We start from the raw sequence: 19,663 nt of genomic DNA, 5'->3' as shown, positions 1-19,663 counted from the left end.
TATAAAACTCATAAAATAGTTGCAATCATTTATTTTTTTAAACTGAAGTTAGAATTAGAAACAGTTCTCCACAGATCCAGAGCTTCCCCCCAATGTAAAATTATAACTTTGTCGCTCTAATCCCAGCCGTATTTTAACACTGTTCTGACTTCATATCACTTGACAGTTGCCACCCACAGGGCAGCCACCGCGGAGGAGTCAGGAGGTCTCAACATTTTCTGCCCTCTAAGAAGAACTCTAAGAAGTAACACCCATAAACTCAGTAAGCAGCTCCCCTTACAGCTGTCTGCATGGAGCATAAAATTAGACCCTCAGATGGTTCTTCTGCTCCAGACAACTGAGGGAAAACTAGATGGATCCCAGTCCGAGTCTTTTCTTTGGTAAGAATGAGACAAAAGCAGGTTTTTATTCAGCCTGTAGATTTCAGAGACGGAAGGCCTTGCTGCTCTTTGTGTTTCTTCTTCATCTTGTGTATTGTTTGCTTTCAGGAATGTGCACAAGATGCAGTGAAGCGGTGTACGCCTCGGAAGGAGCCTGTCAGGCGATGGGACATATATTTCACAACACATGCTTCACCTGCAATGTTTGCAGTGAGTATCTCACAATATCTCAGTGGATGTTCGAGAAATCAATTTCATAAAGGTGCACCTTTCATAACAAATCCATTCTCAGGATGTTGTAATGTTGCAGAGCTTACTTCCTCATATACATATATATATATATATATATATATATATATATATATATATATATATATATATATATATATATATATATATATATATATATATATATATATATATATATATATATATATATATATATATATATATATATATATATATATATATATATATATATATATATGTACTTTGACTTGATTTTGTAGCTCAACTATTGTTTAACAGTATGTTTAGTAAAGACGCTTTAATTACTGAATAAAAGCAGATTTATCAGAAACAGATTTATATCCCTAAATGATCTTTTTACTTCACAATATGTTTTGTTTTCACTTGCTGTAACACAAACACCAATCTATGTTACACAACTACACTACTGTGTGTTCTTTGTTTGTTGTTGTTGTTGTCGTCAGATAATTGCAATACTTAAACGTCTCCATGTGTAAAACTTTGTTATCATTTAAGAAATGTTCACATTGCAAATATTAATATCAGTCATAAAATTCCATGTTAGTTTTGTAATGAATAGTATTATGATAAACTTTGCACAAAATGTAAGGACATTTGTGTTTGGTTGATTATTTCTCCCTGTTGATAATACAAATTGGTGTTGTGTCATATATGATTGGAAAGCCTGATTAGTTGCCTTTAAACCAAGGTATGTACTGCAACACTTGGGTTTCCAGAGAAAAAGCAACACAGCCAAACACGTGAGTAGTGTCTCCAAAAATGTGCAAAAATTCCCTGGAAAATTCTTCTGTTGGGGTTCACTCTTATTTTCATTTTCAAGTGCTGCCAGGAGTGCCAGATATGACTGGCCCGCAAAAGAGCCACATATCACAACACAATAACTGGAGCCAGAAGCAATACCATATCTCCATAAGCCGGGACCTCGCTCCATTCTCCAGGATTACAATTTTCTCCCCACAGAGCCGGGGTCATCACAGAGCATCAGAAAATAACAGATAGCTTTAGAAATTTAGAAGTGAATAAGCTGGAATAGTCTTCAGTGCATCCATACTTATACCCAAAATGATAACTGTTTCTTCATATCTGAGGGAAAATTCCACCATCCAATCCACCAAACATCCCAAAATAAGATTAAATAAAAATGGGACAGCACTACAGGGAATTTTGAATACCTATATTCTTTGCTATGTTGATCATTTTACCTCATTGTAAAGGTGATTTATCAAGGTTCCAACTATGTATAGCAGAACACATACTGGTATTTTTAAAGGAAAAAAAAAAGATCATTAAAACAAGAGATGGCCTTACTTTGTGCTAAGTTCTAAATTTGCTGGAACTACATGTAAATGCGATGTCTGCGATGGACTGGCAAGCTGTCCAGGGTGTACCCTGCCTGTCGCCCAAAGCCAGCTTCCCCGTGACCCTGAATTGGATTAAGCGGTTCAGTAAATGAATGAATGAATACATGTAAATGCTTGAAATTACAATGCAATCAGTAACATGAAGTTTGCTATTTTAGTGAACTTGCAAATTGACACGAAGATGTAAGTAAATTTGAAGATGCCAGGAAAAGTAAGTTTAATTTGACAATCGCTACACCAGGATATGCAGACTGTTTGAGATCTGTATCCCTTTCATGCATGGTCAATGGTGGACACCTATTTAAAAGCTTATTTCTTGCATATTTATAAATTTGTAAATGAACCACGTTGGTGGATGTTGGGGAGTCATCTAATACATCACCACTCAATGATGAATAGATACATATGTGATAGAAGAGAATATAAATGCATTACATAAGTTTGTCTTTATGATAAATAGGAAATGAAAATGATACAGCTGTATTTTATAAAATATTTACATCATAAAAATATGATATTATGTTATTTTATAAATATTTTATAGAATACTTTAAAATAAATCAAATAAGTTCAAAATATACTAGTAAACAAAGAAGTATAGTTGCATATGTCTGTAGAAGTAAAATACTGTATTAGAAAAATATTTTATTGTGCATGCATAAAAGAGATATTGCATAAACACTACATATGTTTTTCTGACAATTTCTGGTGGGAAAATGTTCTTATATTAGTTTGATACTAATGTCAGTATGGCAAGAAAAGATTGGTTCAAACTGACATATTGTTATAAAAACAGTTCGCTTGTATTCTCTTGAAGGCAAATTGTGTAATCTGTTAATCTACTGACATTTCTTCTTGCATCTGCTGCCATATAACACAGTCAGTACAGATATATCAGCTCATGTCAGCTGTTGCCTGATGTATTTATTATTACTCTCAAATAGAACTCTGTTTTATTAAGTCTAGATGTGTCATCTGACCGCTGCTAAGACACTAAACACACTGCAGATCATTGGACCTCAGGATATTATATGATGCAAAGATTACAGGCAGTTGGTAGTTACACTATAGATAGACACTGAAGAGGATCGGTTATGACTGTGTGTTTGGGTTTGTCGTCATGGCACCTATCAGACCCCTCCCTGATGGTGCAGTGTGATTGAATAAGAGTTTCAAAAGCTGATTAAGAACTTTATTTCATTTTTATATGGTGAAAAGAAACACTTACCTCACATATTTCCTCATATTTGTGCCTTTTTCATTCATTTTATGTCAGATAAACAACTCTGTGGGAAGCCATATTTTACTGTATCAGGACTAATCTATTGTGAGGATGACTTTTTGGTGAGTGTTTCTCCTCATAAGCACCATTGTAAAAGATAGGTTGTAATTGCATACATTTATGTGAAATTTGTTTGACATATTTTACAGTTCTCTGGTGTTCATCCATCTCAGGAAGTGTGTAACGGCTGTGGGAGTTCAATCTCTGACTATGTGAGTGTTTACTAAATTTTTATGTATGTCAATGAGGTCATATGTGTAATATCAGACAGAGAATCTCATGCTGCTTGATCAGGTTCTGCAGGCTTGTGGGAAATCATACCACCCGTCCTGCTTTCGCTGTGTTGTCTGCAGACAAGAGCTGGAAGGCCAAACATTCACTGTTGATTCAGACTCCAGGGTTTACTGTGTCAGCGACTACCACAGGTGAATTCACAACAATGGGCCAAGCCCTTTTACTTGCACTTGGGAAAATAAGGGGAAACCCTGCTGAACAGGCCACACAAGAGATAATCACACCTGAATGACTGACTCCATGTCTGAGTTTCACTGGGAATTCTTTGTGGTTTCAGAGTCCAGGCTCCCAGCTGTGCTGCCTGTAGCAAGCCAATACTTCCAACAGATGCAAGTTTGAGCTTGCAACATGCATCATTTCAGATTAAATTATTTCACGTTTTAATTTTATGAGGAACATGTCTAACCATTTCTTTCTCTTCTTTAATTGTTTCAGGGGTCTACAGAATCTATTCAAGTGGTTTCATCTAACAAGTATTACCACATAGAGTGCTACAGTGGTGAAGTCAATCTAATTTAAAGAAATTTGTTAAGGTTAAGTTTATTACTGGGACATTTTGCACAATATTTAATAAAGTCACTGCAGTTCTGAGAATAGTGTTTTTCTGTTCATTTAATCTTGATATTGCATCCTGTTACACATTATCATTGCCATGACCAGTTTGTTTGCATGCAGAACTGAACTTGGTCTGAAGAACTGTCATGATGAGGAAAACTATTTAGGAATGTGTGATGAATCTAAGAGCAGACGAGAGAAGGACAAGCCTTAAGAGTAATTTCTCAGTTTCACAACTTGAACTCTGGGAGATGCAACCAGCAGTAACACATCATAACATGATCTCTTCTTCTATACATTAAACACAGATGTTTAGTGTAAACATTTATCATTGTAGTGGATGGCCAAAGTTGGCGATCTCACTTGAAACACCACTATTCGACCGCTTTGAACGGACGACAGCGCCGCCATGTGTTAATAATTGGTACTACCAAAAAGTCCTGTCCCGGAACTGTGGAGATGAAATGAACCTCAACGCTGTTGGAAATGGCGTCAGTCACAGTACGGCGCTGGGTGCTTGGAACGGTGTCGCTGCTAAATTTATTTTTTGTGTTTGTATCAGGTGCAGACTTCATACGGTTTGTATCATTTAGAGCAATTTACCATAATATCACAGGAGAGACGTTACTCTGTCAAGGTAAGTTCTCGTAACTGTGAGTAGCTGGAGGAAAGTTTTAAGTGAACTTTAGGAGAGAAGTTTTCAATTACATTTATAAGTAACACTATATTTTAAAGAAAAGAGTAAGTTTTCGGTAACGTTCGGAAAATAGGAACTTATCGACAAAAGAACAGGAATCATTCATGTTTTTGATCTGACCGACATACTACTCACACTGGTGTCACCGCCCGGCTAGCTCAGTCGGTAGAGCATGAGACTCTTAATCTCAGGGTCGTGGGTTCGAGCCCCACGTTGGGCGCAAGATTCTTTTCTATTTTCTGTGATATTACCACAAGTTTTTTTTGTATATCTTTTGGATCTGGTGCGTAATTTGGCTCATAATTATATTGGGTATCAGGCGTAATGATGGAGTATGTATATTAGTAAGCACAGGTAATAATTGTGAATGATTTGTGTTGCGAAGAGGCGGCCTGGCGACGTGAGAACCGTATATTTCTTTATGGCTATTGCAATGAGTAAATTACATTTTTCAAAACCTTTTCCTTTGTGTGAAGCCCTTAAAGTTGTATTTGTGCTTCAAAGACACTATATGAATAAAGGAATGACTAAATTGCTTATTTGCTAAATTCTGGAGGACATTAAGGGACACGAGGAGTATAAACAACAGTTTTGTGTTCCCAGTGCTCCATGGAAGCTACTGGTTGTCTTTTAGTACTCTACGATGTGTAGCACAGCCTTTTTTTCTTTTCTTTTTTTAAATGTGGATTTAATGTAGGAGTCCCACTACCAACAAGATTACACTGTCAATGCAGTTTCAAAACTTAAAAAGTGCAATTTAATTTTGTTAGAAGCATAATTAAAATTAAAATGCTTATTTTTAAATTAACCTCTTAACTTCTTCCTCATTTGTCTTTATGTAGACTCCATACCGTGGTCAGTGGCCTTGAACGACACCTCTGTCCTCAAATCTCTTGCAGTAGATCTGTGCCTGTTGGGTCTCTTCATTACACAGCACAGTTTGCTGGCCTGGTCACCTGTCAAACAGGCCCTTCAGTCTGCGCTGGGGGCCCTCAACAGGACTGCGTACTGCTTCACTACTGCACTGGTCCTTCAGGTACAGCAGCTTGCACTCTCCAAGTATGTAAAATCTAGACTTTATTCTCACAGAACCATAAATAATTTAGATACAATCTTGGATGGATTATAAATTAATGGGCCCCTGGGCATAGACCTGTAAAACAGCTGTTCATCCTCTAACATAGAAGAGACACATTCAGAGTCAGAGACATTAACCTGACTACAAATGACTCAGCTATTTTGTGAGAGATTAATGTTTTGATAAATCTTTTTATTAGTTTGGGTCTAATTTATTTAATAGGTGTACCATGTCCATACACATGCACTCACTTGATAATTTGTAGTGTTTTTAGATTAGTTTAACTTATCTTTCAAGTTATTGATTAAAAAAAATAGTGATTTTGAGGTTATATGAAGTAGTTTAGAAATACTTTGTGACTACTATGTCTTGTTGTATTTGTTATGTGTGTCTTTGTCATTTCCAGTTGTAATTTTGTCTGTTGATTAGTTTTACAGCATATTGTAGTTGTTTTGAGTCATATAAGTGTTTTGTAGTATGAGTAATTTTTCCTGTCTTTGCAAATTTCTTTGCTCTTCGTCCTCTTCTCTCACTATATTTTCTTTCCGTTCTTTCGGTGATTTAATTACCTAACAAGATCAGTAAAGAGTAAGTAGTGACAGTAATCCTTTTAATGGGTGCAATTGTGATGTAAGCTGCTGCCCTTCAGGTGCTCCTCAAAAACTATTTTCCCCAAACACCTCACACAGTGTGTCTTAGTGTGCTATTGTCTTATTTTTCCTATGACAGATCTTGATGCGTTACTGGCAACCTGTGACCAGTGCCCCATGTCTGTGGTCTGTACGTCATGCCCCATGGAGTACCTGGTTTCCTTTGCTCTGTTTTGCACTGCACTTCCTCTGCTGGTCCATCATTTGCAGCATCCTCATGATATTTGATTATCCAGAACTACTGGGAATCAAGCAGGTAAGGAACAAGTGATGACATGCAGTTTTATTTTCGGAGATGGGAAAGCCCAGGGCTATTTAGCTAATCAAATGTGCGTACAAATATAGACACAGTTCTTGGTCAAGTATTGGGACTTTTCAATTATTACTTAATTATTACTTTAATTTGAATTCAAGACATAAGTCGTAAGTCTTCTTTGGATTTTGGGAATATTTTTCCCATTCTTCCCAGCCTCTTTTCAGTTTATTTTGAAGCAAATTAGTTTAAGTAGTCATATAACTTATAAAATAATTCTCTCCACCTGCATCTCCTCACAGGTGTATTATGAGTGTCTTGGTTTAGGAGACCCTCCGTGTCATAAGTCACCACATGGCCAGCGACTCCTGTCCCACCTTCGCCACCCAGTGTTCCTGGAGCTGGGTGTCGTCCTGTGGGTCCTGCCGGCCTTATCACTTGACAGGCTCCTGTTTGCAGGGACTATGTCGACCTACCTAGCGCTGGCGCACTCCCTGGACAAGCAGGATTTATCTTTCCTCTGTGTGCAGTTTAAAAGCAAGATGCAGCTCTTTGTTGAGCCACAGCAGGGCAGTACTGGCACCACAACTAACCAGGGAAACAGCAACCAGAAGGAGAACTGAGGTCAAGGTTTCCCCACTGCCACAATCTGAAGCCATCTAGTTATAAACAAGAAATATTGTTTCACGGTTGGTTGGTTGTTTTGGCATCTTTTAATGTGGTATTTTTTAAAAAGGGCTATTTTCATTGCAATTTTTTTTTCTTATCTTCTGGTTTTTATTGACACAAGATGACAGGAAATATACAATAACACCCTTTGAAATGTTCCTTTTTACACTGCAATATACACTGGAATATAAAGCTCCCTCACTGTTTGATATTTGACTTGCACCTAGAAAGCAGCTAAAATACCTCAGGAAATAATGACCACTGATAATTGCTGATAATTTTTTTTAAATCAATGTGATGAACAAAGATACACTACTCACAAATACTTCTAGTCAACCTTGGGGAATGTACAGGAAAAGTGGAAAGTTGATGACACACTGATGTTATATAATGATATTATAGACCTGCATTCAGAACTTTTGAGAAAATCAAATTAATTTGATCTATCAAGGTTATATGCTTGTTTTCAACAAGCTGAACATCCAGAATATTTGTATAAACAGTCAGTTGTCATTTATTAGATTCATGCAGTCTGTCCTTACAAAGCTTATGAAACTCAGTTTTTAGAGCCTCACTGATTTTGGATGAGTTTAAGTCCTTCAGCACCTCTGAACAGGAAGAGATATAAACAAACATTTCAGCACTTTAAAACAGATTTTTTTCTGAATAAGTACAGGAAAATACAGACATGTCCAAATTCATTTGAATTCAAGGTTGAAAATGTATGCTTTGTTAAACAGTAAGGTGTTGTCAATATATCTGGAATTTTTTTTCACAATCTGGGATTTGAAGTTTTGTTTTTATAAAAGTCTTGTATGTGATTAAAAACAATCTAGCATTAACAGAAACCCGTGAAAAATGTCTCACAAAACATTTTAAAAGATTTCAATTTAATTGAAGAAAGCACATTTTCAGCCTTACCACACATCCACACACTGAATCAAAGACAAAAAAAAACCATAAGGTAGAGCCGTTTGGTAGTGTTAGAATAAATTCTGTTAATAAGCAATCTAATGAGAAATTCATAAGAAAAAAGACCACCACCATAATTAAGCTTGGTGGGGTTTTATGTGGGACTGCTTTGCCTCTGCTACTGGATGCACCCAGTGTATCAAATAAAGGATTAAATCAGAAGATTAGCAGGGTTTAAAGTGCAATGTTATCCAGTGTCAGAAAACTGAAGGATCCCCCAGCAAGACAAGAAACACATTCAACATCTCAAAACAAGGCTTTCGTCTGACTGAAACCCTGACCTGGACTGTTGCCTATTCCCTAAATTTGTCTGACAGCAATAAATGTGTATAAGCAATTTATAAATTCATTTGTTTTGTATTAAGTACATGTCTAGTCATTGATCTGCTACATTAACATGTGACCACTCAATAACACTGCACATCCCACTTTGTTATACTTTTCTTTCTCAGTTGGGATCGTTTTAGTCCACACTGTAATATTTCTGTCTTAACTTCAGAAAGTATTTTAATCCACTTCCTTCAGCAGCTATAAAGAAAATAATTAAGACTGAGAAAATCAAGGTAGCCTATTTTTAAATGCATGGCACAGCAGTGAAGCTGATCACGCCCTGTCCTGCTGCAGCTTTGCGCGTTGGCAAATCTGGCACCGGCTTTATCGCCGCACCCCCTCCACCTACATCTCCACCCCCACCACCAATCAGCTCTGCTCGACAGAGAGATGGGCCGAGGGGGGGTTGGTAGTTGGGCAGACTGCTATGCACTTTAAACGCCTTTTCTTAGGTCCGACAATATGGTGTGTGCCACTAAACTCTCCTGACGGAATTGAATGTAATTATCGGATTACAGCCTTGCAGCCCTGAAAGCTGGAAATATTTACTACCACGCGGACGACAGAGAAGTTTTATGCCTTGATGCACAGTTAGGTCTTGGGAAATATCTGACTGAGTTGCATAGAGTTGTTAAACGTTCCGTTTTGCTTAGCATTTATTCTCACTATTGTTTTTATTGCTATTATTTTTGTTCATAGAGAAAATAGATTTTGCGTCTTTGAGAGGAGCATTACGCAACTGGAGATGTAACGCAGAGGATTTTCATTTTTTTTTTAAAAAGTTTGGTAAGTTTGGGGTTTTTTTCAGCCTATGGGGATAAATCTCAAAAACAGAGAATGAATTCATTTGAAGAAGATTTAGTTAACCAATTCATTTGTTTGGTTGTTAAACAAAAGTTAAACTTGACTTCAGATTTTCCAAGAGAGATTTAAAAGGTCTTTTTTTTTTAAAATAGGTGTATAATTTAGTTAAGTCTTTTCCATATTTCTGAGTGAAAACAGGCTTTATTCTCTGCCTCTTTTTTTTTTTCTTTCTGTTTTTGCAGGCTATTCTTGGAGGCTCAGAGGAGAAACGTTGACCATTTTGTCCAGAGACGAGCACATTTTCTGTTATGTCTATCTCCTCTCTGCCAGAATGGAAGCAACTCCTTCTGGAGAAGAAGAGGAGAGAGGAAGAGGAGCGAGAAAGGAGAGAAAAAGAAGAGGAAAAAAAGTTAGCCAGCATGCCTGCCTGGAAGCGGGGAATCATCCAGCGGAGGAAAGCAAAGCAGGAAAATTATGGGGACAGGGAGAAGGACATCTGCTTGCTGCAGCCAGATGTCAGATCACCTTTGGATTGCCTGAGTGACATGGATAGCTCTGTCACAGTCAATCTGGGAAGTGATGTGTCGCTCAGTCCAGATCCAGGGCAGTGGCTGGATGCAGAGCCCAAACTAGTAAGCCAGGTGTCCATGGAAACCATAGTTCCAGTGCATGAAAACCCATTTATCCGCACACAAAGTGCTTGGAGGAAGAGCAGAGATTCAGATGTAGGGAATGACCTAGAAGTTAAGGAGAGGGAGAGGCACAGTCCCAGGGGTCAAGATGTGGATTCAAGCAGAGGACGCGATATAGAGCTGAAGAGGTTTAGGGATATTAATGTAAAAGACAAGAGCAGAGACATGAGTCAAGTAAGAGAACGGGAGAACAGCAGGGAGTCATGTGAAAAAGACAAAAACCAGTTGAGAGAGTCTAATAAAGATGCAGTTAAGGAGCAGGAATTATTTCAAGTAAAAAAAGACGCAGAAGAAAAGGAAACCCATTCCCCATCGGGTCCATTTTCTCCTCTGATACCTTGTCTTCGGACAATTCGGGCTGACAACATCATCATTATTGAACAGGACAGGAAAGGGAGTGATGAGAGGAGGGGCAGATGGAGGGAGGTAGAGAGGGAGAGGCCTCAAGAGGACCAGCAAGGAAAAAGAGGGATGAAGATGGACCTTAGGGAGATCTTGGCTGGAGGAGGTTGCGTTACCGAGATCCGAGCCTCCGAAGTTCTGATCATAAAGCCTTTAGTCAGCCCTGAAGAGAGGAGTGCAGAAGGCATGGAGGATGGAGAGATGAAGAAGAGTGTGGATTTAAGGAGGGAGAGTATAGGCAGGGAGCTGAAAACAGACATGTCTTGGCTAAGAGAAAAGGAGAAAGAGAGGCCCTGGGGTCAGGCGACAGTTATAAATAAAGATGACAGGAAGGACAGTTTGGATGACAGTGTGTTTGTTGACAGGGGAGGAAGGGTCAGCCAGCTACTGAGTAAATTTGGGCAGCATCCTAAGCTTCCATCTCGATCCAAAAGCTCTGATAATTTTCTTCAGCCCGGGAGGAGAACATTTTCAGAAGATCAAGATGACCCACAGACTGAAGATAGGAAAGCGGATGGAAAAAATATGTTGGTGAAAAGTATACCAAAACGCTCCTTTAGTTTCTCAGATCGAGTCATCAGTGCTGAGGAGAATGGGCTAGGCAATGAAGGATGCTATGAAAGGGTACATTCAAACAGGAATGTGCCCCAGTGGGTTGATGTAACAAGCATGGGGAAGGAAACTACGTCAAAACTCAAGCTGGGGTGTGCAAGACTTTTAGATAAAGAGCGCTTTGGAAAGCATAGAGACGTAAAAAATGATGATGAAAAGGGGGGAACAGTGCAAAGGACATATGAGGCAGAAATGTGGAGAAAAAACAGGGGTGAAGTTAAGAGAGCTGAGTCCGTTGATCAGAGGATGGCAGAGAAAGTAGGTGATACAGATGGAGACAAAGGGTTCACAGTGGCATCAGTTAAAACCATAGAGGGAATATCGTTTGCTAGAAGAGTACCCATCAGACAGGACGGGAGAACAAGAGGTGAAAGAGAAGTGAAACAAATGACAGAGGAGAAGAGTCTAGAAAGTATGAACAAAGATCCTGAAGTAGGAGGGCAGACCGAGGAACAAGTTTGTGACAAAGACAATGTTCAGAGAGAAGATGGATTCAAAAACACAATCCAACCTGAAGCTAGCAAAGCCATTGCAGCTCCAGCTGAAGAGACGCTCAGTCAGTCCAGTTACAATTCAGCTTTTTCAGAGTGTTCCAGTCTGCTCTGCACAGTCACAGATAGGGCTGCTCATAGAGGGCCAGAGTGGAGTGGTACAGGACCACAAGGACCTTACCTCACCCATTCTGTTTTGTCGCCACAAACCGAGGATCTTATCAGCAAAATTGAAAAAGTAGGAGACACAACAGTTTATATGAATGAGAGAGGTGCAAAGGCTCACAGGGCACATGAAATGACCAAAGAGAACAAACTGGAGATGCAAACTGGAAGCAGCAGTGGATCAGAGAGTCTGATTTACGATACAACTCCCAAATCCCCAAAAAGGATCTCACCCATTGGGACTCCACCAGGCCCCCTCGAAATACAAATTCCTCGGACTGTGTTTTATGTAGCTGAAGAAATTTTGGGGAAAAAAAAGACTGAGAGTGGAAGTAGCGATGGACAAGCTTGGGAGGGAGGACGAGGGGTTGAAAGGAGGGATAGCTGGAGGATTGGAAAACCCTTGAGCCGTATTGAGTCCCTACGAGAGAAAATCAGACAGAGAGAGCTGGAAAAGCTGAGACAACAAGAAGCACAAGGTCGAGATGGCGGTGAAGCTGCAGAAACCAGTGATGGTCATGCAGGTGATGATAAGCAGGGAGAGAAAGGAAGTGAAAAAGAGAAAGATTGGGAAGCTCTGGCCCTTATGCAGAAGAGACCGGCTGAAGCTCAGAGGGGACAGGAAGAGGCAGCGCAGCAGATATCCATCACTGCATTTGACGTCACACGGGAAGTCGACATGATGAAAACCTGCCCACAGCTTCCTGTTTCTGTCCTCGACTCGAAAGCCGACATAGCAGAGGAAGTGACAAGCGAGTGCGCCACGGCTGCTACCGAAGTTATCTCTGATAGCTCCCAGATATCTGAGGACGAAGATGGCCCCCTTAAACATGTAGAGGAGAAGCTGAGGCGACCCAGGGGCCGTCACAGGAACAGAGAAGAGGAGGACGACGAGGAAGAAGAGGAGCTCTCTGAGGAAGAAGTGAAAGAATACTCATCTTCTGTTGACTCTGTCCAGTCTCTCTCCCCTTCACCGCCTCATCCAAACTCTCTTGCAGCCATGAGCCGGATCTACAACCTGGACACTGTGGGTTCAAGGTCGGGCTTATGTTTGAGGGAGAGGGCAGTAGATATTTCATCACCTGTGCACCTTGTTAAGGTGAAGCCTCTCATTTCAAGCTCGCAGCAGGGGGATAGCAAAGCCCTGTCAGGTGACAACAGCTGTGGGGTTCAGAAAGTACAGCGGCAGATAGAGCAGTTTCAGTTAAAAGAGCAGGAAGTGCAGAAGTCTTCCTCTTCACCAAATTCTTCTCTGAAGGACAGAGAGATAAAAGGCCAACAAAGCCCAAAAGGAGTATTAAAGCATCAGAGAAAGGATAATGACGAAAAGCAAGACCTGAACCCCAAAGTGTCCCCTCAGCGTATTAGCTCTCCAACATCTCAGCTCAAGAAAACTATCACCGTCACCCCCTCATTTCTCAGGAACCAATCTCCAGACAACTCTTTAAAAGCGTCAAATTGTGCCCCGACTCCAGCATCCTCCCCAAGCTCACCTTCTCCTTCCCTCTCCCCCTGCATCTCCCCTTCACCCACCCCATCGCCAACACCTTTCTCCATCAGGAGTGCCTCTGGTGGGCAAGTGAAAAGAGGGGCCACTATCACAATTACCCCCAAAAAGGCTGCCACTGGGGGACCAACAGGGTCTACAGCCCGGCCTGTGACAATTGGGTCTGCAAAGGCCCCATCAGAACAGACTACCCCCACAACGGCTGATCCAGTGAAGAAGAAGTACCCAACAGCGGAGGAAATCGAGGTGATAGGTGGATATCAAAATTTGGAGAAGTCCTGTCTGATCAAGAATAAAGGGACCCCGAAGAAGGTGAGTTGTTTTTGTCTTTCATGCACGTGAAAGTAACCCAAATGTGCAATGGTCCAAAGATGGTCCAAATCATGCCAAAACAGCGATGAAACTAACACAGATATCAGTGGAAGGTGAGTTTGCTGACTCCTGCATGTTCGCACCTGTATTTTTACCCGTTTCTCTGTCTGGCCGAATCCCCTTTCCTTTGGAGAACATCCCTTTTGATTGAGAAGTGCAATCAGAGAGAACGAGTTAAGCCTGTTAAAGCCTTATCAAGCACGACATCTTGATTCTTACCCATAAAATCCTGGCGTGAGCTTCTTTGCCATTTGCTCCCACACTAATTCTATGCAGACTTTTGACTTTTGCCCTGTGATGATGACCTACAGCACAGCTCTGTACATCTTTTAGTGGCATTCTTATAAAGAGACACACTAAACCACAAAAAGTCTGAAGCGTCTGCTTCTGTTGATAGGGCTTCATTGCGGTGGTTTGTTTGTTTAAGCTTCAGCGAAAGGAGGTAGTTAACAGTGATGTTAATGTTAGGCTTCTGTGGAGACAGAAGAGTTGTGTAGGAAAATACACTGATGGGCAGCCAACTTCTTCCTGCTTTTGTGCACATTTTGTCTGCCTACTTAACATCTCATGTTTGTCTGTGTGGAAACAAGCAGCACCACTCTGGTATTTACAGTAATTTTGTCTGAGCAAGCTCAATTTGTGCTGTTAACGAATCTCACTGGTGCCAAGGTTCATTTTACACTTTGTGTTTCTTATTTTTCCATTCCTTTTCAATCCAGTGTAGATGAGCTCTTATGTAATAAAAGACAAAGTTGCTCAGCACAGAAATACACTTTGTTCTTACATTTCCCATAAAGAAAAATGAAACACCATTTAGGACTTTCACTACCTCTCAGAAGAATCAAACTGCTGTTTTGAGAGGTTAACCTGCTTTTAATTTTCCCTCAGAGTGCATCTTTTTTCAGACTAGTTCCTCGTTCCCTTGTACCAATTCTCCTATTTCTGTTGACTCAGCCCCTACGCCTCTCAGACAAATCACTCTTTGTATCTTCTTGGCTCTCTATTGACAGGGTTTGGGTTGTTAGACCTCAGTTTTGGCAGACAGTTTCTGACCTTCAACTGAACATTACTGACAGCGGGGCCACCAGCTTTAGTCTGTTGTAGATGGGATGGAGAGACAGAAAGAAAAAGCACTTTAGTATCAGATCAGCAAACAGCTTGATGGCCGAGCAGAGGAGAAGAAAGGCAGACAAAAAAGTAGCAGTTTGTTGATAGTTAAACTGAGAGGATTAAAGACTTGTCATTTGGGCTGACAGAAAACTCCCTGTCACGCTGCATGTTTTTGCTCACTTCCTCTTTCAGAAGTCTGAGCTTCCTCCAAAAATATAGCTCAGTATAGACAGGGAAGTGACGTGGTGTCCACTTTTAAATCCATGAACACTTGTCTTACAGGACCATCTGTTGCTCAAGGCTCTGCATAAGAATAAAACTGGAACTTGTAAGAAAAAAAATCACAAAAGATGTCATGGAGCCACAAGCATTTCTTCCAATACCATTCTGCGAATGTTTTGCTACTTCCACAATCTTATTCATGCAATTCTGTCTAAAGGCAAGCTTATGTTTAGCAAGCAATGATCACAAAGCGATTCTCTAACCACCTGTTGCTCTCACGTTGACGCCCTTCAGACTGTTTGACGTCAGGCTGCCTCCTCCCCCCGATAAACCATTATGTCCCAGTAAGGGGATGACCTGATGTTTCTCCTCAAATACTCCATAATTTGACTTGACTTAGATGTATATAACAAAACAATGTGATGGTCTTTTCCACTTTTTTCAGAGTTTGCTCAACAGGTTTTGCAGTACATATGCTTTTTTCCTACTTTTTTTGCCCTGGAATCCTCTCCATATTCTATAAAGAATGTCTTTTTGTAAGAAAGGACCTAAAAGAGCATCTGTTATTTCTTGTTATTGCAGTTTTGATCTTCCGAAGGTGTGTGAGGTCAAATTTTACCGGTTCCCTCCATTTTACTCCTTTTCTTGTACTGCCCTTATGCCAATATCTCCCTGGGTCCTTCTGCTGTCCTGCAGTGTTAGCCAGGGTTAATCAGGGTCAGGCAGGCTGGGGATTAGTGTCCTGTGCCTTAGCATGGTTCTGCCAGCCTCTCTCGACCAAAGCTATTATCTGAACTCCTCCACAGACAGCGAGTTTAAAGTGAAGCAGACTCCACGCACTTCACGTCTGCACCTTCAAGTGTATTTACCACCTGTCTAAGTCTCGGAGATCAGCTGTTGTCATTACGAGACTGTAGATGTGAAGCTGCTTCCTGTCGCATTTAGGTTGTGTATTTACACCATGCTTACTGCTGGATAAACAACCTCCACAAGGCCTCGTTCTCTTTATTAACAGAATCAGAAATTGACTGTCTGCTTCTGAATACACATTCTAGTCTAAAGTTAATTCATGCATGAAGTGTACAACCGGTAATGCTTCTGGGAGTATTTCTGCTGTGTTAAGCCTCACACTGTCAGTCGACATTACAGTGACAGCATGCAACACCTCACAAATTCTGACTGAAACATGTTTGGGTCTTCCATCCTGTGTTTAGATGACCACATAAGCACTTTTAAGAAGAAGTAAATAGAATCCTTGACCCATAAAAATCATTTTATAGTGTGTATAATTCTCTGAATGAAAAGTGTGTTGAAACAGCTTCATGGTTCATCAGATTTTCAATGGCGAAACAGTCTATTTTTAGTAATATGGGTCTTTAACTTTGAATTTTAAATTAATTTAAAATGAGTTTTATTTATTTATATGACGTCACAAGATTTAATTATTTTGTCTGATTGACCTTTGGAGTCTTAACTAATGTTATCATCTATATTAAAATGGGACGCTTCAACCATGAAAGTCAAATCAAACTTAATATAAAAGCAAATGAAGATATTTCATTGCATGATATCTTTTTTTTTTTTAAATCAGCAGGTAAATGTATGCTTTGATGAGAACCAACTGGAGCAGGTGTGTGAGTACCCATCAGAGACCTGCATGCTGACATTAAGCGTCCTCCCTAATGACCTGGTGAAGATGGAGAGACTGCAGGGAGAGGATGCACAGGAGGATGAAGGTGAAGTAGAGGAAGGACCTGTCATTTTGAAGAGCACAAGGAGCCTGGGGATTGCTACGGGACCACGTTTAAGAGTGGGTCAGTGTCACCCCCTTCTGAGAAAACATAAAGTGTAGTGGGATCATTTCAGCACATTTGTTTTCTCTTCATACACTCTATAGCTTTTGATTTAAATTGGTTTGAAGAGGTTTCATTTTATTCAAAGCAAGGAACTTTTGCATGTAACTTTTTTTAAATCGATAAATCCAGTGAAGAGAACTAGTGTAGCCACTTCCTTATTTCTGACTTGTAATATGTCAGGCAGATAGTTGCATTGTGTGACATGTTTCTACATTATGAAGAAAATACATCTAGTTTTTCCTGGTTTAACTCCATGAATGGTGCTGCATGATGTGTACTAATCCACAGTATAGTAAACATAACATCAACTCAACCAGTAAATGTGACATCAACTCATTATAATAATGCATTTCTCAACTAATGTGCCATTACCTCTTTTAAGAAATTAGCATTTAATGTTGCATTTTAGGAATTTTTTGTGCATTTTTAAATATAACAGTAAATAAACATTTGGTTGTGTGTAGCTGTTAGCTAAATGCTACATTGATGCAGAAAGACCTGAGATGCCGGCTAAAGTTACATTGGTCACAACTCCTTCAGCACTATAAAGTGGCTCATTCCCTTCTGGAGTTGCTTTTTCTATGTAGTTCTTGTTTGGCTCAACAGGAACAACTCAAGTGACAGAAATATCTATTCATGCTAGCAAGAGAGCTGTCAGCTAGCATACTTACTGGCTTGGTTGCTTTTCATCTAAATTATTTCCCTTTAAACCAATTTGAATCAAACATGTAATGTTATATTATGGATTTTGGTGTAAAACAATGAACAAACTGGGATCTTACAAATTTTTTATTGTGCTCAGCAACAGTATCAACACTTTGCTTACTGATACAAAAACAACTGAATGTGCAAATATCCTGTGGGCAAAAGATATTTACTAGTCCTGCAGTTGCCTTAAAGTCTTTATAGCTATACATGACAGTTATTAAATTATGTTAATAGTTAAAGTATTTGACATCAATTTGGGAAAATTCCAGCTAATAATATTAACTAAAGATCTATTAATGTTTTTTCTTTGATTTTGACATTTTCTGCATGTTTTTTTCTCTTTTTATTTGATAGCAACTGTATTATGGTTTGAATGTCTGTTTAACAAGCTCATTTGACATAAAGTTATCATATTTATGACAAGACTACTTTATGCTTCACCACATTTTACAGAAATAACATCTGGAAACAAACTGTATAAGACATGTGAAGGGTTTGGCATTTTCCTGTGATTTTCAGAGATGAACTAAGGATATCCTTGTTATTAAGTTTTAAAATATATCAAATATTCACCATTTTATAGCAATTAATCAAAATGGGCAAGTTCAGTAAAATGATGAAGATTATAACTTAACCTGTGAAAACTTTAAATTTATTCCTGCTGGAGAGTAAATGGAAAGGTGTGGTTATATTTGTCACCACTGGTGAATGGGAAGATCCTTAAAATCAGATTAAAACTACTAAATTCACCATATTTAATTTCCACCTCCATTCTCTGTCTTCCAGATGAGTCTTGCCCTCGATAGACACCAGTCACCTTCGCCAAAATTGCCCATGTGATGAGATCATCGACCTTTTATTGCAAAATATTATGAATTTTAATATGTTTTGATTAATTTGTGTTTGTAATGTATAGTATTTTGTTTATTCTAGCATCAGGAGTTCATTTAGGTTTATGCACTTGATAAAAGGGAGATAACTGTGTTTACTGTGGAAGAAATATACCCAGTTTTTCTTTTTTCAGGGAACTGAGGGACAGCTATGAATGTATAAGTATGGTACATAAGTTAAAATGAAACTCAACTGTGCACTGCTGAGCAATTATGTATCACTTGTCTATGCAATATAAAGAAAGGGATAGGATTTTATTTTGTAGATAATATATCTTTTTGTGTCCTCTATGTTCATGTCTTTTGACATTTAAGTCCGCACTGCCTCAGCACAAAAGACAGACTTGTTGAAATGATTTTTATGTCATCTGGTTTCATGTGCCTGCTGGATTTGTCCACACAGATGACACAAAATCTTTTAACATAGTAACTTAGTCTGAAGCCTAATAGATACTGCAAACCTCCTCTCTTTCTTCATAAATGTTGTATTGTGTGCAACAGGTTTTTTGTGCAAAGTGTGATGCAAGTTGTTTCCTTTGGGGTTTAATGGAGCCTTACTGTTCACAGAAACAACTGCTAACTATTCAGATTATGAGCATTGATTTGAACAAAGGTTGTAGTCTTTGTCATTGTCATCACGTGGAAGTGGCGAGCTGATGGAAGTTCCTGAGAGGAAGAGGATTTTATCACAATTCTCTTAATCAATTTACATAGAACTTTGGCATAATAAAGCTGATGCTGGACTTTTAGCTACGTTGATAATATTATACAGGAGTTGTTTTTGAACTAATATTTTAATTGGTAAAATCCAATGCAGATTCTGTGCATATAACAAAATTTTCTATGACAGTTTGAAGAAGCTGGCTTCACGAAAAAAGTAAATAAAGAGTTTCAAAAACAATTTTGTATCCCCTTTTCCTTGGTTAACCTGAAATGTTCTTTTGTATCTTTGAGCAAAAAAATTTCTTCAGAAAATGTCATTTTTAATTATAAGATATTGTAAGACTGTAGTTTAACTGCAGAGAATCTCTCCACACGGAA

At 39.2% G+C, this 19,663-nt stretch overlaps 3 protein-coding genes across 6 annotated transcripts; all 3 read left to right on the top strand.

The window, feature by feature from the left end:
* Positions 1 to 257: 257 nt before the first annotated feature.
* Positions 258 to 4,166, top strand: limd1b (LIM domains containing 1b). 4 transcript variants are annotated; one of them, XM_079259170.1, is made up of 8 exons: positions 258 to 380; positions 489 to 590; positions 1,339 to 1,390; positions 3,288 to 3,355; positions 3,443 to 3,505; positions 3,588 to 3,718; positions 3,865 to 3,916; positions 4,023 to 4,166. In XM_079259170.1, exons 2-8 carry the CDS (start codon positions 582 to 584, stop codon positions 4,104 to 4,106), a joined length of 459 nt encoding a protein of 152 aa, XP_079115296.1. In that variant the 5' UTR covers positions 258 to 380; positions 489 to 581; the 3' UTR covers positions 4,107 to 4,166. The 4 variants fall into 4 exon arrangements, with proteins under 4 accessions (XP_079115296.1, XP_079115295.1, XP_079115298.1 ...); XM_079259169.1 differs by lacking the exon at positions 1,339 to 1,390; XM_079259172.1 differs by lacking the exon at positions 3,288 to 3,355 and having other exon boundaries at positions 3,467 to 3,505; positions 3,647 to 3,718.
* A 462-nt stretch (positions 4,167 to 4,628) lies between these two features.
* On the top strand, positions 4,629 to 8,751 carry nrm (nurim; the record flags this gene model as incomplete). The annotated part of the gene is made up of 4 exons (XM_079258452.1): positions 4,629 to 4,779; positions 5,682 to 5,875; positions 6,647 to 6,823; positions 7,123 to 8,751. The coding sequence occupies 4 exons, from the start codon at positions 4,629 to 4,631 to the stop codon at positions 7,441 to 7,443; spliced, it is 843 nt and encodes a 280-aa protein (XP_079114578.1). The 3' UTR covers positions 7,444 to 8,751.
* A 1,152-nt stretch (positions 8,752 to 9,903) lies between these two features.
* ppp1r18 (protein phosphatase 1, regulatory subunit 18) lies at positions 9,904 to 19,304 on the top strand (the record flags this gene model as incomplete). The annotated part of the gene is made up of 3 exons (XM_079258691.1): positions 9,904 to 13,776; positions 16,763 to 16,978; positions 18,519 to 19,304. The coding sequence occupies 3 exons, from the start codon at positions 9,904 to 9,906 to the stop codon at positions 18,570 to 18,572; spliced, it is 4,143 nt and encodes a 1,380-aa protein (XP_079114817.1). The 3' UTR covers positions 18,573 to 19,304.
* Positions 19,305 to 19,663: the final 359 nt, after the last annotated feature.

This window comes from Telmatherina bonti, assembly GCF_933228915.1.
Source record: "Telmatherina bonti genome assembly, chromosome: 19".
Classification (NCBI taxonomy): domain Eukaryota; kingdom Metazoa; phylum Chordata; class Actinopteri; order Atheriniformes; family Telmatherinidae; genus Telmatherina; species Telmatherina bonti.
The sequence above is the reverse complement of the archived record's forward strand: the minus strand, read 5'-3'. Positions and strand labels throughout refer to the sequence as shown.